Here is a 21,531-nt window from a genome sequence, read left to right as displayed (position 1 = left end):
CAACTGGCATGACGTCTAAGATTTCAAGAAAAGTTAAAAGATCTAATCTTCTCTGTTTCTCTGCCATTCAATTTCACATTTTTCATCTAGTCGGCGTACTGTATCCAAAAAAATTTCAGGGTACCACAGAATTTGCCATTATTATAATTCTCATTGGTAAAACGAGAGAATTGAAACATACTCAAGGCAATATTATTTGCCATCTCTTACCTTAGAACTTAAGCTCTGATGCCAGTTTGTTGAAAAAAAATATGGAAGTAGAGAAAATAATTATTTGCCAAAACTATTACATAAGTTGGTCATTTGTTTGTAATAAAGTAAGCCATACCAACAACATAACTACTAAATTAAAAATACTAAATAGACATATGCTTGAGATAAATCATAGTGGACATAATAAAACATAACAACCATTAAGTAAAACTAATGTCCTTCCCTAATGCTAGTAATTCATGACATGATATTTTTATAAAATGGAGTCTTTTATTTTTCAATTACCACTAATTAATTTTATTTCTTATAGTGTATACTTCAAGAATGTATGATTAAATCATACTATCTAGTTATATGTGCAATGAAAGAATCAATTTCCTTACGAGAGACTCCACCTTCATCCATGGACCTATGGATGGCATTTTTAAGGTTCATTGCTCTCTCTCGCATCTCATCTCCTTCCTTTGTTTTCATCAACCTTCTCACTGCATTCTCAATAACTGAAGCGGTCACCAACTCATCTCTTTGAGCCCAATCCTGCACTACCAAACCAACCTTCAGCACTTCAGTTATCAAAACACTATTTCTTGGCTGGTCAGAGTGCATAGGCCATGCTGCTATTGGCACCCCCATGGACATGCTCTCTATGCAGGAGTTCCATCCACAGTGACACATAAACCCTCCTGTTGAAGGATGACTTAGAATTTCCAACTGGGGTACCCAGTCTCTCACAACTAGCCCCATGCCTTCAACTCTCTTTTCATACTCTTTAGGAAGGTCATGTTCTTTTACTTTAACTCTATCAAAGATGTCACCTTTATCAGCATCTCTCAACACCCAGATGAATTTTTGCTTGCTTTGCTCCAATCCATTTGCCATCTGCTCAATTTGCTCCTCTGTGAAGGTTGTTGTTGACCCAAAAGATACATATATAACAGATCTCACCTCTTGTCTATCAAGCCACTCCATGATGAAGTGCCTTCCCTTTGAGTTTTTGCTCTCAATGGTTAAAGGGTTGAAGGGCCCAAGTGCCCAATGCTTCTTGCTACCAATGATGTTTTCCATAAACTCCATGTAAGGACTTTCAATTGCTCTGGTTGTGTTGTAAATGTGTCCAGCAGTGAATTCCATGAATTCACTTTGTTCAGTAATGAAATCCATGAATTGAATAGGGAAGCATCCTTCAAGAGAAGGAACTTGTGGGATATGTGAGCCTTCTAGTTGCGGTTTTCCCATTTTATCCCAAGAGTGTAAGAAAACCATAAAGGCAGAACAACTGTGAAATGTGTACCTCTCAACATTTGCTATGTTTTTGGTATCCTGAACCACGGACGCCAATATGGCGTCATGAATCACTATGACCCTTCTAGCCACATATGAAAGGGATTGGAGAAGTGCTGCCAAAGGCGCACGAAGATGTGAAGTGGCCTCAAAGGAAGGAATCAAGTGAGATGGGAACTTGGTTTCTGCATTTGGGTTGGGAGGTGGGGAAGCAAAGGGAGGAGCTTCAAAGTCATGGAAATGGATGTTTGAAATGGAGTTTGGGTCCCAACCTTGGACACGAAGTGTGGCTTGACGATTGTGTGTGGCTGTGCCAACATAATGAACAGGTATGTTGTGTGACAGGATTAGACGTGAAAAGTGTAGGAGTGGAGTGAGATGTCCTTGTGCAGGGAAAGGTACCATAACCCCACCATTGGTGTTCATCAAAGCGGCTGCTGCTGCTGCCATGGACTTTTCCTGGCGAACTTTGGTGGCTAGAAGTCATTGTGGAACTTTGGAACTTGATTTGGTTACTACTATTTGCTAGTGTCTTGGATTTTTATATATATAGTAGATGAACTTTTTTTTTTTTTTTTTTGAACTTAGTAGATGACACGTGAACGTTGAAAAATGCTTGGTTCATATTATCTTTCATTTTATATTTTTATACTAGAAAGTAGGCCAGAGATTCGAGAAACTGGAGTTTTATAATTCTCTCTTGTTTTTAGCGTCCGAAAAGAGACCTCGTGGAAGGATAAAAATGGAAGTGTCGGCGGTGGAGCTGAATGGCATGTGATCTGTACGCATATGTTCAGACTTATTAGCTATTATCAAGCTGCTCTTGGATCTAGTGGTTCAAATCCAATCTAAATTAGGGGTTCGTTTGGTATGTTGTATAGTATAAAACCCGATAGTATAAGGTTTGATAGTATTAGAACAAGTAAAATTTTTAATATTATACAGCGTTTGGTGACGCATTGTATAATTATCATTTCGTTTAAATTAATATAAACTTATGTTCTGAGAAATTTTGAATAATGATATTTATTATAAAAATGAAAATGGTGTTAGTGGGTAGCAAAGATGGCAGTAGCGGGCCAAAGTGTTTTGTGATAATGGCGATGGCGGTGATGGGGCCGGTGGTGGTTGTAGAGGTGGCAGTGGTGATGTTGAGTGGTGGTTAGGGTGGTAGCAGCAGCGACGGTGCTGTAAGTGATGGTGGTGGCGGTGGCGGCGGCGAAGGGAGGTGGTTGTGGCGATAGTGGTGGTGTCGGTCATGGCGATATGTAGTGGTAGCAACGATGACAATGGTGGTTGAGGTGGTGGAAGCGATGATGGTGGTGGTGGTGGAAGGTGATGGTGATGATGTGGAGGTAGTGGTGGGTGGTGGTGACAGCGGTGGCAGTAGCGATAGTGATGTAGACAATAATGTTGGTGGCAGTGGTTGTGGCGCGGCGGTTGTAGTGGTGGTGCCGGAGGTGCGGTGGTGGTGGTGGAGGGCGGTGGTGGTTGTAATGGTGGAGGGTGGTGTGGTGGCGATGGTGGAGGGTTGTGGTAATGGGTTATACATCAAACTCTTATCATGCCTTATCCATAATCTATATGGTGAATTAAATAATCCATCATTTTAATGTATAAGAGTGTATTGATGTATAAGCTTATACAATACAATGTTAGCACCAAACAATTGATAAGTCTATAATGTATTGTTTAAGCTTATACTATCATGCTTAATATTGTGTGTCAAACGAGCCCTAAGATTAGATTAGGAGGTTCAATTTCTCAAGCAAAGAAACTCAATTTCTCACCTCACTCTAAAGTAGTAAAGTTATATATACTATCCCACATAAGCGCTTACCAAAAAAAGAAAACTATCCCATTTAAGTTACATTTCTTATGAAAACTAAAAATGTATTGTAACTTACTGTTCTGGAAATTAAAACTCAGAAGATAAATTAGAACATATGATTTTTGGGATTTTATGTTAAGTTCAAACGCATTATATCATTTTTAAAATATGATTTTGATGAATAACAATTTTATCAAGAAGCACTTTAATGGAAAACTAAGCTTCTCATTTAATTTGAATTTCAGGGCAGGGTATATTCTTATTTAATAAAGTACTTCAACGTCAAATCATCTCTAAAGGAAAAAGATTAAGAATTCGCAAGACCGTCTGACACATTTACAACTCAAGTCAAGACAAATTTGCTCCTGACCGTCCAATGTCAGCTCATCAGTCAGAAAGTTTGAAGACAAAATTCTAGGCGCCAAAAGACTTAGTCAGAACTCAACCATTTGTTAAGGATTCAAAAGGAGATCACGTGAAAATTTTCTCTTTCCTTAAAGTGCGCTGACCAACGAAAGAAAAGGACAATAGGTCAACATCAGACTTCCATTTTGTCTCATTTCTAAAGAGTAGCCCAAGTCTATTGTCACCTACTAGCTGACAAACCTCACCTTTCCAGCTAAAGGATAGACTTGAACAGTAGGATGCATTTAATGCATCTACCAACCGAAGCCATTTAAATCAACGGACAGATCTTACACTACAACAGCTAGAACAATGGTTGGATTTGTCTCACAACGGCTACAACCCTAGCAAGCGAGTATATAAGGCAAATTTGAAGAATGAATTTGTAAGAGAATCAAAGTTGAAAGAACAAGAGCTCAAAGCATTCATTACTACATTCATCTAAGCATTCAAAGCTTCAAAAGCTCAAGGTAGAAACTTTCTCAAGTGTCAAACTTACCTACCTTTTCTGCAAAGTTAAAGAGAGAACCAACAACCTTAAAGAATCGAATCTCTTCATCAAATGCTCTCTTAGTCTTAGAACCGTTGAGTGATCCAAAGTCAAATATGTATCAAAACACTTAGAGTTCCAGTGCTATAAGTTCTCTACCATTACTCTTGTACGAAGAGAAACCTTGTAGAGCTAAACGATCTTGAAAGGATTGTAAGAGAAGTCCTGTACAATACTTGTAGGAGGAGTCCTGTAGAATACTTGGAGAAGTCCGTGAGAATACTTGTGGGAGAAGTCCTTGAGATTACTTGTATTGGAGAAGTCCTTGAAACTTGCTAGTGAAAATCTTGGCGGTGGCCAAGTACTGGACGTAGCCAAATCGTTTAGGGTGAACAAGTATAAATTTGTGTGTGCTGATCGTCTGCTAAACTCTGTTTATTATTCCGCTACACTAAACCGTTTACGAAAAGCTTTTCAGAACTACTCCCTCCGTTTCAAAATGTAATTTGTTTTAGAATTTGCACTATATTCCAAAATATAAGTTGTTTTGCAAACCAATGCATTTTTTCTCTCTTTCTGCCTCATATACCCACATTTAATATTATTACCACCTCCAATTTTCACCTATCACAACTCTCACTATCCACTTAACCAATAATAACATTTCTCTCTCCTTAATATAACACAACTTTAAATAGGGATATTTCAGTCAAAATATTTATCAATTAATGAGTTCTTAAACAATGTGCACAACCTAAAACAAAATATATTTTGGAACGAAGGGAGTAATATTCTTTTCGAAAACTAAAGTTTTAAAAGTGTTTTAAAAGTATTCAATTCAACCCCCCTTCTTGTGTTATTTACTTGCATCTCATTTTATTACAAAATGTACGGAATGTTTAGTTTCTGAAATGTATTCTCTGTTTTTTAACATTCTGAAAATTAAAAACCGAAATTGTATTTAGGATGGAAAAAAAATTACAAACACCTAAAATCTAGACAAGGTCTCGAAGCTCTCACGGGGGAAGCCGTGTGTTCCCAGATGGAGAAGGTAAGTTTTTTCTCTCTTTCGTTTTTTATCAATACGAAAACATGTTGTGTCCATTTTAATTTGTGACCCCCGCGGACACAACACCTCCCTCTTTGTTTTTCTTTCTTCATTGCCAAATCAAACATACGGTGAGTGAATAATGTTGAAACTTCATATGCGATGTGCCCACTCCCCACACTCTTTATTCTCTAATTGTTGGCCTTATTTTGTGATTGTAACATGTATCATCATGGATTCGCGAAAATTGCATAGCTAGAATATAAAATTCTATGATTTCTTGCGATATTTTTTGAGAAACTTTCCAACGTATTTAGCCGTACCAAAATCCCAATCAAATTTTAACATTTGTTGCGAAATCTGTAGCGAAAATGTTCCTATACATTTCGGTCAAAAATAAATTCGCAGCAAATATTCAGATATAGCTACGAATAGCAGTCTGTAGGAAGTTTGCAAGAAATTTAATGATTACCTGCGAATATTTCTTCAGAAAATATATTCGCAAGAAAAACACCCAAAACGCAGAAAAATTCGCGAGAAACGTTTGCGAAAAAAATGGCAAAAAATGTGCAGGTAATAAGCACATTTCTAGCAGTGGGTTTAAAGCGTGGAGAATGCACTTGGTCACCTGCCATGTGTTTAAATTCAACTTTTTATTAAAAGAATTGAGGGTAGCATGGACACAACTCTGGACCTTTTGGTCATAGAAGCTCTGATAACCATGTCAAGCAATCAATTATCCAAAAACTTAAACTGTTCGATAAGGGTTACATGAATTATTTTATATTATATTTTAACAACAATGTAACTAGGTCGTTCTCTTGGTGGAAGGGTCTTATAGCTGTTATCCTATCTCCATTCTATCAGAGCCAACCTCTCTTAGTACGGTGTGGTTCGGGGACGAACCAAGCGGAAGCTGGTGACATGTGACACCCGAAACCGACAAGGGCGAGGAGTGATCGTTGGTGAAGTGAGGCACGGGCAAGGAGTGACTCCTGACATGCTTCTAGGCGGAGGGACACATGAATGAACTGATCTTGCACCTGAACAAGTGGTATTCTAAGACTGTATAGGCCTTATTTAAGCAACGTTGCTTAGCTTTTAGCAACGCCAGTTCAGCAAGCTCCCAGGGAACACAAAAATAAGCAACGTTGTTTATGTCCTACAACCAAGTTAAGCAACTTGCGTTGGCGTTGCTCTAAACAACTTTTGCATATTTCTCTCCAACCACAAGTTCTTAACTTTGAGTTCTTAGCACTATTCATCTGGTTCAACAACATCACATTATTCATACTTTTTATTTTCACAAGTAATAAAACTAAACTCATAAAGTAATAAAGTAAGGCTTAAATACTCTGGATGTCCCTGAAATTGTCTGTCGTACGAAAATAAGTCCCTGAAATTTTTTTTTCCGATTCCGAACCCCTGGAAAAAAATATAATCAGAATAAATCTCTACTCGTGTTTTCAGCCTATGTGGCACAAGTTTTGCTGAGTCATTTATTCCACGTGGCTTTTCTATTTTTTTTAAGGTTCTCCCTAATATGCACCACTTTTAGAGTGGTGTAATTTTACACCACCTACTTTGACCGGGTATAGTAGGTCAACACATTATTTTTTTAAGAAAAAATATCATTAAAAATTTGTCATATATTAAATTTCTTTAAAAAAAGATATGTTGACCTGTTATAGTAGGTTAAAAAAAGTGGTGTAAAATTACACCACTTTAAAAGTGGTGCACATGCATATTAGGATCACCTTTTTTTTAAATACACATGGATTAAAAAAATAAAATTAAACATTTAAATTTAAAATTAAAATCTTTTTAGGGATTCAGGGTTAATTAGATTTAGGGTTAATTAGGTTAATAAGATTTTAATTTTAAATTTAAACATTTACATTTAAAATAAAAATCTTTTTAGGGATTTAGGGTTAATTAGATTTAGGGTTAATTAGGTTAATAAGATTTTAATTTTAAATTTAAATGTTTAATTTTATTTTTTTAATCCATGTGTATTTAAAAAAAAAATAGAAAAGTCACGTGGAATAAATGACTCAGCAAAAATTGAGCCACATAGGCTGGAAACACAAGTTGGGACTTATTCTGATTAAAAAAAAATTCCATGGATTCAGAATGGGAAAAAAAGATTGAGGGACTTATTTTAGTATGAAAGACAATTTCATGGACCTCTAGAGTATTTAAACCATAAAGTAGCAAATGAGAGAAAAAAATATTTTATATTAGGCTTAATACATCAGAAGGTCCCTGTAATTGTAAAGGGAATCAAATCCAGGGCCTAGAAAATTTTTGCATCAAATTGGGTCCCTAGAAATTTTTTTTTAATTCAATTAAGGACAAAGTGCGTCTGATGCTGAAGTGGCTTCAATTTTAGCCTACTTAGCTTTTCCACGTGGCATTTGGAATTATTTTTTAATTGAAAAATTCTAAAAGTTAATTTTTTAATTCCAACTCATTTTTTAATTATTCAAAAAATATTTAATTAATTATTCATCATTTTTTATTCATCATTCATCATTCTGATTGAACTTCTCAGTTCTCATCTTCCTCCCTTCTCTCCCACCATACCCACCCTCAACCTCACCCCACCCCCAACCCAACCCAACCCAACTCAACCCAAACGAAACCCCAACCCCCCACCCCCAACCCTGCAAACCCTCAGTGTAGGTCGCGCTCCACCGCTGCTTCCTTGTCACCACCGCCCCTCATGTCCCTCTCTATAAATCATATGTGGTCGTCCTGGGCTTGTGGTGACTTGCGGTGGTGAATGGGTTTGCTGGGTTCGTCATCCTTTTCTGTCGCCCCCATCACGCTCTTCCTCTCTCTGATTCCTACTGTTCCGATGATCTCAAAGCCCTCAGGGAACGCTGCTTGGAAGCAACATCGTTCCTCTTCTTGTGATTCGATGGATCTGAGGGATAGTGGTGGGTTCTGGGTTTGGGGTGGCGTGAAGAGGTTGGTGATGGTGGTGGGTGGTTTCTGGGTTTCTGGTTGATGGTGGTGGTAGGTTCTGGGTGGCGTGGAGGTGGGTGGGTTCTGGGTTTAGTCTAGCTCAGAATTCCTTCTTTGATTCTAACATAGATGTGTTGCTTTGAGGAGATGAGAAACAGAGGAACGACAAAGGTGATTAGGAAGAAAAGGACCAGTGCTAGTGTGATTCAGAGGGGAAAATGGAGATGGTGGTTATGGTGATGATGGTGGCCGCCGGCTAGGAGAGAGGGGGAGACTTCTCTGTGTTCTTAATCTCTCTTCAGTTAGGGTTTAATTTGGGGAAGATTGAAATTGGTTATAGGGATTATTAGATTAGATTAGGTTAGATTATTAGATTAGTTTATTAGTTAGATTATTAGTTTGTTTAGTTAAGGATTATTAGATTAGGTTATTTATTAAGTTTTTAAATTTTTTTTTCTAATTATTTAATTGAGTTGGAATTAAAAATAATTTTTTATTATTTTTCTAATTAAAAATAATAATAAAAGCCACGTGGAATTGATGACTGGGATAAAATTGAAGGCTGACACACTTTGGCCTTAATTGAATTAAAAAAAAAAAATTTCCAGGGATCCAATTTGATGCAAAAATTTTCTAGGCCCTGGATTTGATTCCCTTTACAATTACAGGGGTCTTCTGATGTATTAAGCCTTTATATTATTAAGAACTCTTAAAGCAAAGTTGCATATTTAAGAACTAAAAACTTCACGTCAATCATTTTCCAATGCTTAAAAAAGGTCTGAGGATGGTAATTGCACCTGTGTTGTGAGAAGGGAACGACTTTGTCACCAGTGAAGGGCTTAAGACGAGCTCATATTAGGAAAAGCTTACTGGGCTTTGTTTTTGTAATTCACAAAGGTAACTTTGCCCATTAGAAACTATATTTATTTTATTTGTTCGTAGTCAAGGGTCTGTAGTGGGAAGTTTGTGAGCTAAGTAGTCATTCTTCTTGGTGTTGGCTCTTGTTTGAGTACTCTTTTTCCTCCCCTAGAATTTTTCCTACTGGGTTTTTTCTAAGGAGGTTTTAATGAGGTTCACTCATGAGTTGCTACCCACCAAAAAAGATTAGCTCTGGATGAGATTTTGTAGCTTTAATTTCAAATTTTATATGAGAGGAATGTTCTCATGAACCTTTTACTTATTGAAACACTTAGCATTAAATTTAGCATACCTCCTTCCATTTGTTCTACAAAAATCTACTCTAAATAATTGAAGTCTCCTATCATCAACCATTAAAATTGTCACGGCTTAATTGCAACTTTGGTCCCCGACGTTTATCAATACCACGATTTTGGTCCCCCACCTAATTTAATTACATGGATGGTCCCCGACGTTGTAGGCCGTGTGCAACGTTAGTCCTACTGTTTATTTGTTAATGGAAGAGACTTACGTGGACGTCCAATTGGAGAGAGAAATGAGGTATAAGAAGAGAGGGAAGCACGTGAGTATCACGTGACCCTTATCTGAACCCATTATACCCAAACCCCTGACCTCTCTGGAACGAAGAAGGTAACACGATTTAGATTCCTAGGGTTTCAGATTTGGGTATAATGGGTTTATATAAGGTTCACGTGATACTCACGTGCTTCCCTCTCTCTTCAGATCTCATTTTTCTCTCAAATTAGACGTCCACATAAGCCTCCTCCATTAAGAAATAAACGGTAGGACTAACGTTGCACACAACCTACAACGTTGGGGACCATTCATGTAATTAAATTAGGTGGGGGACCAAAATCGTGACATTGGTAAACGTCGGGGAGCAAAGTTGCAATTAAGCCAAATTGTCACCATCTCATCTTCCCCTCTTCCTTGGCCTCATCATCCCCGTCCTCTACAAAAATCTACTCTAAATAATTGAAGTCTCCTATCTTTGACTTCTTTCTTCTCCATTCTCTATGAAAGAAGTTTTGGCAGTAAGGACATGGTCCCCAACCTCTGTTATGTAAGACCGCTGGTTACCAGCCTCTATTTTATATCACCGCTTGGCCCCCCACCCTCTGTTTTATCATCACCACTTGGTCCCCTGTTCCTTTAATTCAGAAAGATTGTAACAGACCTGGTATCCCGCTTGGTTTTATTCACAATTATCACATGACTTGGGAATATATTTATAATAAAGTAATCCATAACAACAACATAATTACTAAATTAAAAATACTAAATAGACATAATACTAATCAATTAAAAAAACTAAATAGATATAATACTAATGATAAATTCTAGTGATTACATAACAAAACATAACAGCTCTTAAACAATACTAATGCTCCATAATGCTAGTAACCCATAACCTATTATCTTTTGTAACATGCAGCTTTTTATTTTCTAATTACCACTAATTAATTTTATTTCTAACAGTTTATACTAGAATAATTTGTGATTAAATCATTCTATCTAGTTATATGAGCAATGAAAGATTCCATTTCTGTACGAGAGACTCCACCTTCATCCATGGACTTATGAATGGATTTTTTAAGGTTCATTGCTCTCTCTCGCATCTCATCTCCTTCCTTTGTTTCCATCAACCTTCTCACTGCATTCTCAATAACTGAAGTGGTCACCAACTCATCTCTTTGAGCCCAATCTTTTAATAACAAACCAACCTTTACCACTTCAGCTATCAAAACACTGTTTCTTGGCTGGTCAGAGTGCATAGGCCATGCTGCTATTGGCACCCCCATGGACATGCTCTCTAAGCAGGAGTTCCATCCACAATGACTCATAAACCCTCCTGTTGAAGGATGACTTAGAATTTCCAATTGGGGTGCCCAGTCTCTCACAACTAGCCCCATGCCTTCAACTCTCTTTTCAAACCCATTTGGAAGCCCATGTTCTTTTACTTTATCTCCATCAAAGATGTCTCCTTTATCAGCATCTCTCAGCACCCAGATGAATTTGTGCTTGCTTTGCTCCAATCCATTTGCCATCTGCTCAATTTGCTCCTCTGTGAAGGTTGTTGTTGACCCAAAAGATACATATATAACAGATCTCACCTCTTGTCTATCAAGCCACTCCATGATGAAGTGCCTTCCCTTTGAGTTTTTGCTCTCAATGGTTAAAGGGTTGAAGGGCCCAAGTGCCCAATGCTTCTTGCTACCAATGATGTTTTCCATAAACTCCATGTAAGGACTTTCAATTGCTCTGGTTGTGTTGTAAATGTGTCCAGCAGTGAATTCCATGAATTCACTTTGTTCAGTAATGAAATCCATGAATTGAATAGGGAAGCATCCTTCAAGAGAAGGAACTTGTGGGATATGTGAGCCTTCTAGTTGCGGTTTTCCCATTTTATCCCAAGAGTGTAAGAAAACCATAAAGGCAGAACAACTGTGAAATGTGTACCTCTCAACATTTGCTATGTTTTTGGTATCCTGAACCACGGACGCCAATATGGCGTCATGAATCACTATGACCCTTCTAGCCACATATGAAAGGGATTGGAGAAGTGCTGCCAAAGGCGCACGAAGATGTGAAGTGGCCTCAAAGGAAGGAATCAAGTGAGATGGGAACTTGGTTTCTGCATTTGGGTTGGGAGGTGGGGAAGCAAAGGGAGGAGCTTCAAAGTCATGGAAATGGATGTTTGAAATGGAGTTTGGGTCCCAACCTTGGACACGAAGTGTGGCTTGACGATTGTGTGTGGCTGTGCCAACATAATGAACAGGTATGTTGTGTGACAGGATTAGACGTGAAAAGTGTAGGAGTGGAGTGAGATGTCCTTGTGCAGGGAAAGGTACCATAACCACCACCACTTGGTGTTCATCAAAGCGGCTGCTGCTGCTGCCATGGACTTTTCCTGGCGAACTTTGGTGGCTAGAAGTCATTGTGGAACTTTGGAACTTGATTTGGTTACGTACTATTTGCCTAGTGTCTTGGATTTTTATATATATAGTAGATGAACTTTTTTTTTTTTTTTTTGAAACTTAGTAGATGAACACGTGAACGTTGAAAAATGCTTGGTTCATATTATCTTTCATTTTATATTTTTATACTAGAAAGTAGGCCAGAGATTCGAGAAACTGGAGTTTTATAAATTTCTCTCTTGTTTTTAGCGTCCGAAAAGAGACCTCGTGGAAGGATAAAAATGGAAAGTGTCGGCGGTGGAGCTGAATGGCATGTGATCTGTACGCATATGTTCAGACTTATTAGCTATTATCAAGCTGCTCTTGGATCTAGTGGTTCAAATCCAATCTAAATTAGGGGTTCGTTTGGTATGTTGTATAGTATAAAACCCGATAGTATAAGGTTTGATAGTATTAGAACAAGTAAAATTTTAATATTATACAGCGTTTGGTGACGCATTGTATAACTTATCATTTCGTTTAAATTAATATAAACTTATGTTCTGAGAAATTTTGAATAATGATATTTATTATAAAAATGAAAATGGTGTTAGTGGGTAGCAAAGATGGCAGTAGCGGCCAAAGTGTTTGTGATAATGGCGATGGCGGTGATGGAGGCCGGTGGTGGTTGTAGAGGTGGCAGTGGTGATGTTGAGTGGTGGTTAGGGTGGTAGCAGCAGCGACGGTGCTGTAAGTGATGGTGGTGGCGGTGGCGGCGGCGAAGGGAGGTGGTTGTGGCGATAGTGGTGGTGTTCGGTCATGGCGATATGTAGTGGTAGCAACGATGACAATGGTGGTTGAGGTGGTGGAAGCGATGATGGTGGTGGTGGTGGAAGGTGATGGTGATGATGGTGGAGGTAGTGGTGGGTGGTGGTGACAGCGGTGGCAGTAGCGATAGTGATGTAGACAATAATGTTGGTGGCAGTGGTTGTGGCGGCGGCGGTTGTAGTGGTGGTGCCGGAGGTGCGGTGGTGGTGGTGGAGGGCGGTGGTGGTTGTAATGGTGGAGGGTGGTGTGGTGGCGATGGTGGAGGGTTGTGGTAATGGGTTATACATCAAACTCTTATCATGCCTTATCCATAATCTATATGGTGAATTAAATAATCCATCATTTTAATGTATAAGAGTGTATTGATGTATAAGCTTATACAATACAATGTTAGCACCAAACAATTGATAAGTCTATAATGTATTGTTTAAGCTTATACTATCATGCTTAATATTGTGTGTCAAACGAGCCCTAAGATTAGATTAGGAGGTTCAATTTCTCAAGCAAAGAAACTCAATTTCTCACCTCACTCTAAAGTAGTAAAGTTATATATACTATCCCACATAAGCGCTTACCAAAAAAAGAAAACTATCCCATTTAAGTTACATTTCTTATGAAAACTAAAAATGTATTGTAACTTACTGTTCTGGAAATTAAAACTCAGAAGATAAATTAGAACATATGATTTTTGGGATTTTATGTTAAGTTCAAACGCATTATATCATTTTTAAAATATGATTTTGATGAATAACAATTTTATCAAGAAGCACTTTAATGGAAAACTAAGCTTCTCATTTAATTTGAATTTCAGGGCAGGGTATATTCTTATTTAATAAAGTACTTCAACGTCAAATCATCTCTAAAGGAAAAAGATTAAGAATTCGCAAGACCGTCTGACACATTTACAACTCAAGTCAAGACAAATTTGCTCCTGACCGTCCAATGTCAGCTCATCAGTCAGAAAGTTTGAAGACAAAATTCTAGGCGCCAAAAGACTTAGTCAGAACTCAACCATTTGTTAAGGATTCAAAAGGAGATCACGTGAAAATTTTCTCTTTCCTTAAAGTGCGCTGACCAACGAAAGAAAAGGACAATAGGTCAACATCAGACTTCCATTTTGTCTCATTTCTAAAGAGTAGCCCAAGTCTATTGTCACCTACTAGCTGACAAACCTCACCTTTCCAGCTAAAGGATAGACTTGAACAGTAGGATGCATTTAATGCATCTACCAACCGAAGCCATTTAAATCAACGGACAGATCTTACACTACAACAGCTAGAACAATGGTTGGATTTGTCTCACAACGGCTACAACCCTAGCAAGCGAGTATATAAGGCAAATTTGAAGAATGAATTTGTAAGAGAATCAAAGTTGAAAGAACAAGAGCTCAAAGCATTCATTACTACATTCATCTAAGCATTCAAAGCTTCAAAAGCTCAAGGTAGAAACTTTCTCAAGTGTCAAACTTACCTACCTTTTCTGCAAAGTTAAAGAGAGAACCAACAACCTTAAAGAATCGAATCTCTTCATCAAATGCTCTCTTAGTCTTAGAACCGTTGAGTGATCCAAAGTCAAATATGTATCAAAACACTTAGAGTTCCAGTGCTATAAGTTCTCTACCATTACTCTTGTACGAAGAGAAACCTTGTAGAGCTAAACGATCTTGAAAGGATTGTAAGAGAAGTCCTGTACAATACTTGTAGGAGGAGTCCTGTAGAATACTTGGAGAAGTCCGTGAGAATACTTGTGGGAGAAGTCCTTGAGATTACTTGTATTGGAGAAGTCCTTGAAACTTGCTAGTGAAAATCTTGGCGGTGGCCAAGTACTGGACGTAGCCAAATCGTTTAGGGTGAACAAGTATAAATTTGTGTGTGCTGATCGTCTGCTAAACTCTGTTTATTATTCCGCTACACTAAACCGTTTACGAAAAGCTTTTCAGAACTACTCCCTCCGTTTCAAAATGTAATTTGTTTTAGAATTTGCACTATATTCCAAAATATAAGTTGTTTTGCAAACCAATGCATTTTTTCTCTCTTTCTGCCTCATATACCCACATTTAATATTATTACCACCTCCAATTTTCACCTATCACAACTCTCACTATCCACTTAACCAATAATAACATTTCTCTCTCCTTAATATAACACAACTTTAAATAGGGATATTTCAGTCAAAATATTTATCAATTAATGAGTTCTTAAACAATGTGCACAACCTAAAACAAAATATATTTTGGAACGAAGGGAGTAATATTCTTTTCGAAAACTAAAGTTTTAAAAGTGTTTTAAAAGTATTCAATTCAACCCCCCCTTCTTGTGTTATTTACTTGCATCTCATTTTATTACAAAATGTACGGAATGTTTAGTTTCTGAAATGTATTCTCTGTTTTTTAACATTCTGAAAATTAAAAACCGAAATTGTATTTAGGATGGAAAAAAAATTACAAACACCTAAAATCTAGACAAGGTCTCGAAGCTCTCACGGGGGAAGCCGTGTGTTCCCAGATGGAGAAGGTAAGTTTTTTCTCTCTTTCGTTTTTTATCAATACGAAAACATGTTGTGTCCATTTTAATTTGTGACCCCCGCGGACACAACACCTCCCTCTTTGTTTTTCTTTCTTCATTGCCAAATCAAACATACGGTGAGTGAATAATGTTGAAACTTCATATGCGATGTGCCCACTCCCCACACTCTTTATTCTCTAATTGTTGGCCTTATTTTGTGATTGTAACATGTATCATCATGGATTCGCGAAAATTGCATAGCTAGAATATAAAATTCTATGATTTCTTGCGATATTTTTTGAGAAACTTTCCAACGTATTTAGCCGTACCAAAATCCCAATCAAATTTTAACATTTGTTGCGAAATCTGTAGCGAAAATGTTCCTATACATTTCGGTCAAAAATAAATTCGCAGCAAATATTCAGATATAGCTACGAATAGCAGTCTGTAGGAAGTTTGCAAGAAATTTAATGATTACCTGCGAATATTTCTTCAGAAAATATATTCGCAAGAAAAACACCCAAAACGCAGAAAAATTCGCGAGAAACGTTTGCGAAAAAAATGGCAAAAAATGTGCAGGTAATAAGCACATTTCTAGCAGTGGGTTTAAAGCGTGGAGAATGCACTTGGTCACCTGCCATGTGTTTAAATTCAACTTTTTATTAAAAGAATTGAGGGTAGCATGGACACAACTCTGGACCTTTTGGTCATAGAAGCTCTGATAACCATGTCAAGCAATCAATTATCCAAAAACTTAAACTGTTCGATAAGGGTTACATGAATTATTTTATATTATATTTTAACAACAATGTAACTAGGTCGTTCTCTTGGTGGAAGGGTCTTATAGCTGTTATCCTATCTCCATTCTATCAGAGCCAACCTCTCGTAGTACGGTGTGGTTCGGGGACGAACCAAGCGGAAGCTGGTGACATGTGACACCCGAAACCGACAAGGGCGAGGAGTGATCGTTGGTGAAGTGAGGCACGGGCAAGGAGTGACTCCTGACATGCTTCTAGGCGGAGGGACACATGAATGAACTGATCTTGCACCTGAACAAGTGGTATTCTAAGACTGTATAGGCCTTATTTAAGCAACGTTGCTTAGCTTTTAGCAACGCCAGTTCAGCAAGCTCCCAGGGAACACAAAAATAAGCAACGTTGTTTATGTCCTACAACCAAGTTAAGCAACTTGCGTTGGCGTTGCTCTAAACAACTTTTGCATATTTCTCTCCAACCACAAGTTCTTAACTTTGAGTTCTTAGCACTATTCATCTGGTTCAACAACATCACATTATTCATACTTTTTATTTTCACAAGTAATAAAACTAAACTCATAAAGTAATAAAGTAAGGCTTAAATACTCTAGATGTCCCTGAAATTGTCTGTCGTACGAAAATAAGTCCCTGAAATTTTTTTTTCCGATTCCGAACCCCTGGAAAAAAATATAATCAGAATAAATCTCTACTCGTGTTTTCAGCCTATGTGGCACAAGTTTTGCTGAGTCATTTATTCCACGTGGCTTTTCTATTTTTTTTAAGGTTCTCCCTAATATGCACCACTTTTAGAGTGGTGTAATTTTACACCACCTACTTTGACCGGGTATAGTAGGTCAACACATTATTTTTTTAAGAAAAAATATCATTAAAAATTTGTCATATATTAAATTTCTTTAAAAAAAGATATGTTGACCTGTTATAGTAGGTTAAAAAAAGTGGTGTAAAATTACACCACTTTAAAAGTGGTGCACATGCATATTAGGATCACCTTTTTTTTAAATACACATGGATTAAAAAAATAAAATTAAACATTTAAATTTAAAATTAAAATCTTTTTAGGGATTCAGGGTTAATTAGATTTAGGGTTAATTAGGTTAATAAGATTTTAATTTTAAATTTAAACATTTACATTTAAAATAAAAATCTTTTTAGGGATTTAGGGTTAATTAGATTTAGGGTTAATTAGGTTAATAAGATTTTAATTTTAAATTTAAATGTTTAATTTTATTTTTTTAATCCATGTGTATTTAAAAAAAAAATAGAAAAGTCACGTGGAATAAATGACTCAGCAAAAATTGAGCCACATAGGCTGGAAACACAAGTTGGGACTTATTCTGATTAAAAAAAAATTCCATGGATTCAGAATGGGAAAAAAAGATTGAGGGACTTATTTTAGTATGAAAGGCAATTTCATGGACCTCTAGAGTATTTAAACCATAAAGTAGCAAATGAGAGAAAAAAATATTTTATATTAGGCTTAATACATCAGAAGGTCCCTGTAATTGTAAAGGGAATCAAATCCAGGGCCTAGAAAATTTTTGCATCAAATTGGGTCCCTAGAAATTTTTTTTTAATTCAATTAAGGACAAAGTGCGTCTGATGCTGAAGTGGCTTCAATTTTAGCCTACTTAGCTTTTCCACGTGGAATTTGGAATTATTTTTTAATTGAAAAATTCTAAAAGTTAATTTTTTAATTCCAACTCATTTTTTAATTATTCAAAAAATATTTAATTAATTATTCATCATTTTTTATTCATCATTCATCATTCTGATTGAACTTCTCAGTTCTCATCTTCCTCCCTTCTCTCCCACCATACCCACCCTCAACCTCACCCCACCCCCAACCCAACCCAACCCAACTCAACCCAAACGAAACCCCAACCCCCCACCCCCAACCCTGCAAACCCTCAGTGTAGGTCGCGCTCCACCGCTGCTTCCTTGTCACCACCGCCCCTCATGTCCCTCTCTATAAATCATATGTGGTCGTCCTGGGCTTGTGGTGGCTTGCGGTGGTGAATGGGTTTGCTGGGTTCGTCATCCTTTTCTGTCGCCCCCATCACGCTCTTCCTCTCTCTGATTCCTACTGTTCCGATGATCTCAAAGCCCTCAGGGAACGCTGCTTGGAAGCAACATCGTTCCTCTTCTTGTGATTCGATGGATCTGAGGGATAGTGGTGGGTTCTGGGTTTGGGGTGGCGTGAAGAGGTTGGTGATGGTGGTGGGTGGTTTCTGGGTTTCTGGTTGATGGTGGTGGTAGGTTCTGGGTGGCGTGGAGGTGGGTGGGTTCTGGGTTTAGTCTAGCTCAGAATTCCTTCTTTGATTCTAACATAGATGTGTTGCTTTGAGGAGATGAGAAACAGAGGAACGACAAAGGTGATTAGGAAGAAAAGGACCAGTGCTAGTGTGATTCAGAGGGGAAAATGGAGATGGTGGTTATGGTGATGATGGTGGCCGCCGGCTAGGAGAGAGGGGGAGACTTCTCTGTGTTCTTAATCTCTCTTCAGTTAGGGTTTAATTTGGGGAAGATTGAAATTGGTTATAGGGATTATTAGATTAGATTAGGTTAGATTATTAGATTAGTTTATTAGTTAGATTATTAGTTTGTTTAGTTAAGGATTATTAGATTAGGTTATTTATTAAGTTTTTAAATTTTTTTTTCTAATTATTTAATTGAGTTGGAATTAAAAATAATTTTTTATTATTTTTCTAATTAAAAATAATAATAAAAGCCACGTGGAATTGATGACTGGGATAAAATTGAAGGCTGACACACTTTGGCCTTAATTGAATTAAAAAAAAAAATTTCCAGGGATCCAATTTGATGCAAAAATTTTCTAGGCCCTGGATTTGATTCCCTTTACAATTACAGGGGTCTTCTGATGTATTAAGCCTTTATATTATTAAGAACTCTTAAAGCAAAGTTGCATATTTAAGAACTAAAAACTTCACGTCAATCATTTTCCAATGCTTAAAAAAGGTCTGAGGATGGTAATTGCACCTGTGTTGTGAGAAGGGAACGACTTTGTCACCAGTGAAGGGCTTAAGACGAGCTCATATTAGGAAAAGCTTACTGGGCTTTGTTTTTGTAATTCACAAAGGTAACTTTGCCCATTAGAAACTATATTTATTTTATTTGTTCGTAGTCAAGGGTCTGTAGTGGGAAGTTTGTGAGCTAAGTAGTCATTCTTCTTGGTGTTGGCTCTTGTTTGAGTACTCTTTTTCCTCCCCTAGAATTTTTCCTACTGGGTTTTTTCTAAGGAGGTTTTAATGAGGTTCACTCATGAGTTGCTACCCACCAAAAAAGATTAGCTCTGGATGAGATTTTGTAGCTTTAATTTCAAATTTTATATGAGAGGAATGTTCTCATGAACCTTTTACTTATTGAAACACTTAGCATTAAATTTAGCATACCTCCTTCCATTTGTTCTACAAAAATCTACTCTAAATAATTGAAGTCTCCTATCATCAACCATTAAAATTGTCACGGCTTAATTGCAACTTTGGTCCCCGACGTTTATCAATACCACGATTTTGGTCCCCCACCTAATTTAATTACATGGATGGTCCCCGACGTTGTAGGCCGTGTGCAACGTTAGTCCTACTGTTTATTTGTTAAAGGAAGAGGCTTACGTGGACGTCCAATTGGAGAGAGAAATGAGGTATAAGAAGAGAGGGAAGCACGTGAGTATCACGTGACCCTTATCTGAACCCATTATACCCAAACCCTGACCTCTCTGGAACGAAGAAGGTAACACGATTTAGATTCCTAGGGTTTCAGATTTGGGTATAATGGGTTTATATAAGGTTCACGTGATACTCACGTGCTTCCCTCTCTCTTCAGATCTCATTTTTCTCTCAAATTAGACGTCCACATAAGCCTCCTCCATTAAGAAATAAACGGTAGGACTAACGTTGCACACAACCTACAACGTTGGGGACCATTCATGTAATTAAATTAGGTGGGGGACCAAAATCGTGACATTGGTAAACGTCGGGGAGCAAAAGTTGCAATTAAGCCAAATTGTCACCATCTCATTTCCCCTCTTCCTTGGCCTCTCATCCACGTCCTCTACAAAATCTACTCTAAATAATTTGAAGTCTCCTATCTTTGACTTCTTTCTTCTCCATTCTCTATGAAAGAAGTTTTGGCAGTAAGGACATGGTCCCCAACCTTGTTATGTAAGACCGCTGGTTACAGCCTCTATTTTATATCACCGCTTGGCCCCCCACCCTCTGTTTTTATCATCACCACTTGGTCCCCTGTTCCTTTAATTCAGAAAGATTGTAACAGACCTGGTATCCCGCTTGGTTTTATTCACAATTATCACATGACTTGGGAATATATTTATAATAAGTAATCCATAACAACAACATAATTACTAAATTAAAATACTAAATAGACATACTAATCAATTAAAAAAACTAAATAGATATAATACTAATGATAAATTCTAGTGATTACATAACAAAACATAACAGCTCTTAAACAATACTAATGCTCCATAATGCTAGTAACCCATAACCTATTATCTTTTGTAACATGCAGCTTTTTATTTTCTAATTACCACTAATTAATTTTATTTCTAACAGTTTATACTAGAATAATTTGTGATTAAATCATTCTATCTAGTTATATGAGCAATGAAAGATTCCATTTCTGTACGAGAGACTCCACCTTCATCCATGGACTTATGAATGGATTTTTTAAGGTTCATTGCTCTCTCTCGCATCTCATCTCCTTCCTTTGTTTCCATCAACCTTCTCACTGCATTCTCAATAACTGAAGTGGTCACCAACTCATCTCTTTGAGCCCAATCTTTTAATAACAAACCAACCTTTACCACTTCAGCTATCAAAACACTGTTTCTTGGCTGGTCAGAGTGCATAGGCCATGCTGCTATTGGCACCCCATGGACATGCTCTCTAAGCAGGAGTTCCATCCACAATGACTCATAAACCCTCCTGTTGAAGGATGACTTAGAATTTCCAATTGGGGTGCCCAGTCTCTCACAACTAGCCCCATGCCTTCAACTCTCTTTTCAAACCCATTTGGAAGCCCATGTCTTTTACTTTATCTCCATCAAAGATGTCTCCTTTATCAGCATCTCTCAGCACCCAGATGAATTTGTGTTTGCTTTGCTCCAATCCATTGCTATCTGTTCAATTTGCTCCTCTGTAAAGGTTGTTGTTGACCCAAAAGATACATATATAACAGATTTTGGCTCTTGTCTATCAAGCCACTCCATGACAAAGTGTCTTCCTTTGAACTTTTCTTCTCAATGGTTAGAGGGTTGAAAGGCCCAAGTGCCCAATGCTTCTATTATTAATGATGTTTTCCATATAAACTCATGTAAGGACTTTCAATTGCTCTT

General features: G+C 37.4%; 3 protein-coding genes across 3 annotated transcripts in view; all 3 read right to left on the bottom strand.

The window, feature by feature from the left end:
* Positions 1–252: 252 nt before the first annotated feature.
* On the bottom strand, positions 253–1,944 carry LOC130730583 (zeatin O-glucosyltransferase-like). Its single transcript, XM_057582632.1, has one exon. The coding sequence runs from the start codon at positions 1,942–1,944 to the stop codon at positions 556–558; it is 1,389 nt and encodes a 462-aa protein (XP_057438615.1). The 3' UTR covers positions 253–555.
* An 8,435-nt stretch (positions 1,945–10,379) lies between these two features.
* Positions 10,380–12,183, bottom strand: LOC130734208 (zeatin O-glucosyltransferase-like). Its single transcript, XM_057586557.1, has one exon. It carries the CDS (start codon positions 12,093–12,095, stop codon positions 10,668–10,670), a length of 1,428 nt encoding a protein of 475 aa, XP_057442540.1. The 5' UTR covers positions 12,096–12,183; the 3' UTR covers positions 10,380–10,667.
* An 8,382-nt stretch (positions 12,184–20,565) lies between these two features.
* Positions 20,566–21,531, bottom strand: part of LOC130730573 (zeatin O-glucosyltransferase-like) — a 1,148-nt gene continuing 182 nt past the window's right edge. Inside the window, 5 exon segments of the mRNA XM_057582622.1 lie at positions 20,566–21,065; positions 21,068–21,232; positions 21,235–21,309; positions 21,312–21,419; positions 21,422–21,476. Coding sequence (XP_057438605.1) covers positions 20,782–21,065; positions 21,068–21,232; positions 21,235–21,309; positions 21,312–21,419; positions 21,422–21,476 — 687 coding nt within the window. The 3' untranslated portion in view covers positions 20,566–20,781.

The sequence above is a fragment of the Lotus japonicus genome, chromosome 1, assembly GCF_012489685.1.
Source record: "Lotus japonicus ecotype B-129 chromosome 1, LjGifu_v1.2".
Taxonomy (NCBI): domain Eukaryota; kingdom Viridiplantae; phylum Streptophyta; class Magnoliopsida; order Fabales; family Fabaceae; genus Lotus; species Lotus japonicus.
Note: the sequence above shows the minus strand (reverse complement) of the source record. Positions and strands in the feature narration are given on the sequence as shown.

Coding starts and splice junctions, on each gene's coding strand:
- LOC130734208 (XM_057586557.1), bottom strand. CDS start 12,095: ATGACTTCTAGCCACCAAAGTTCGCCAGGAAAAGTCCATGGCAGCAGC.
- LOC130730583 (XM_057582632.1), bottom strand. CDS start 1,944: ATGGCAGCAGCAGCAGCCGCTTTGATGAACACCAATGGTGGGGTTATG.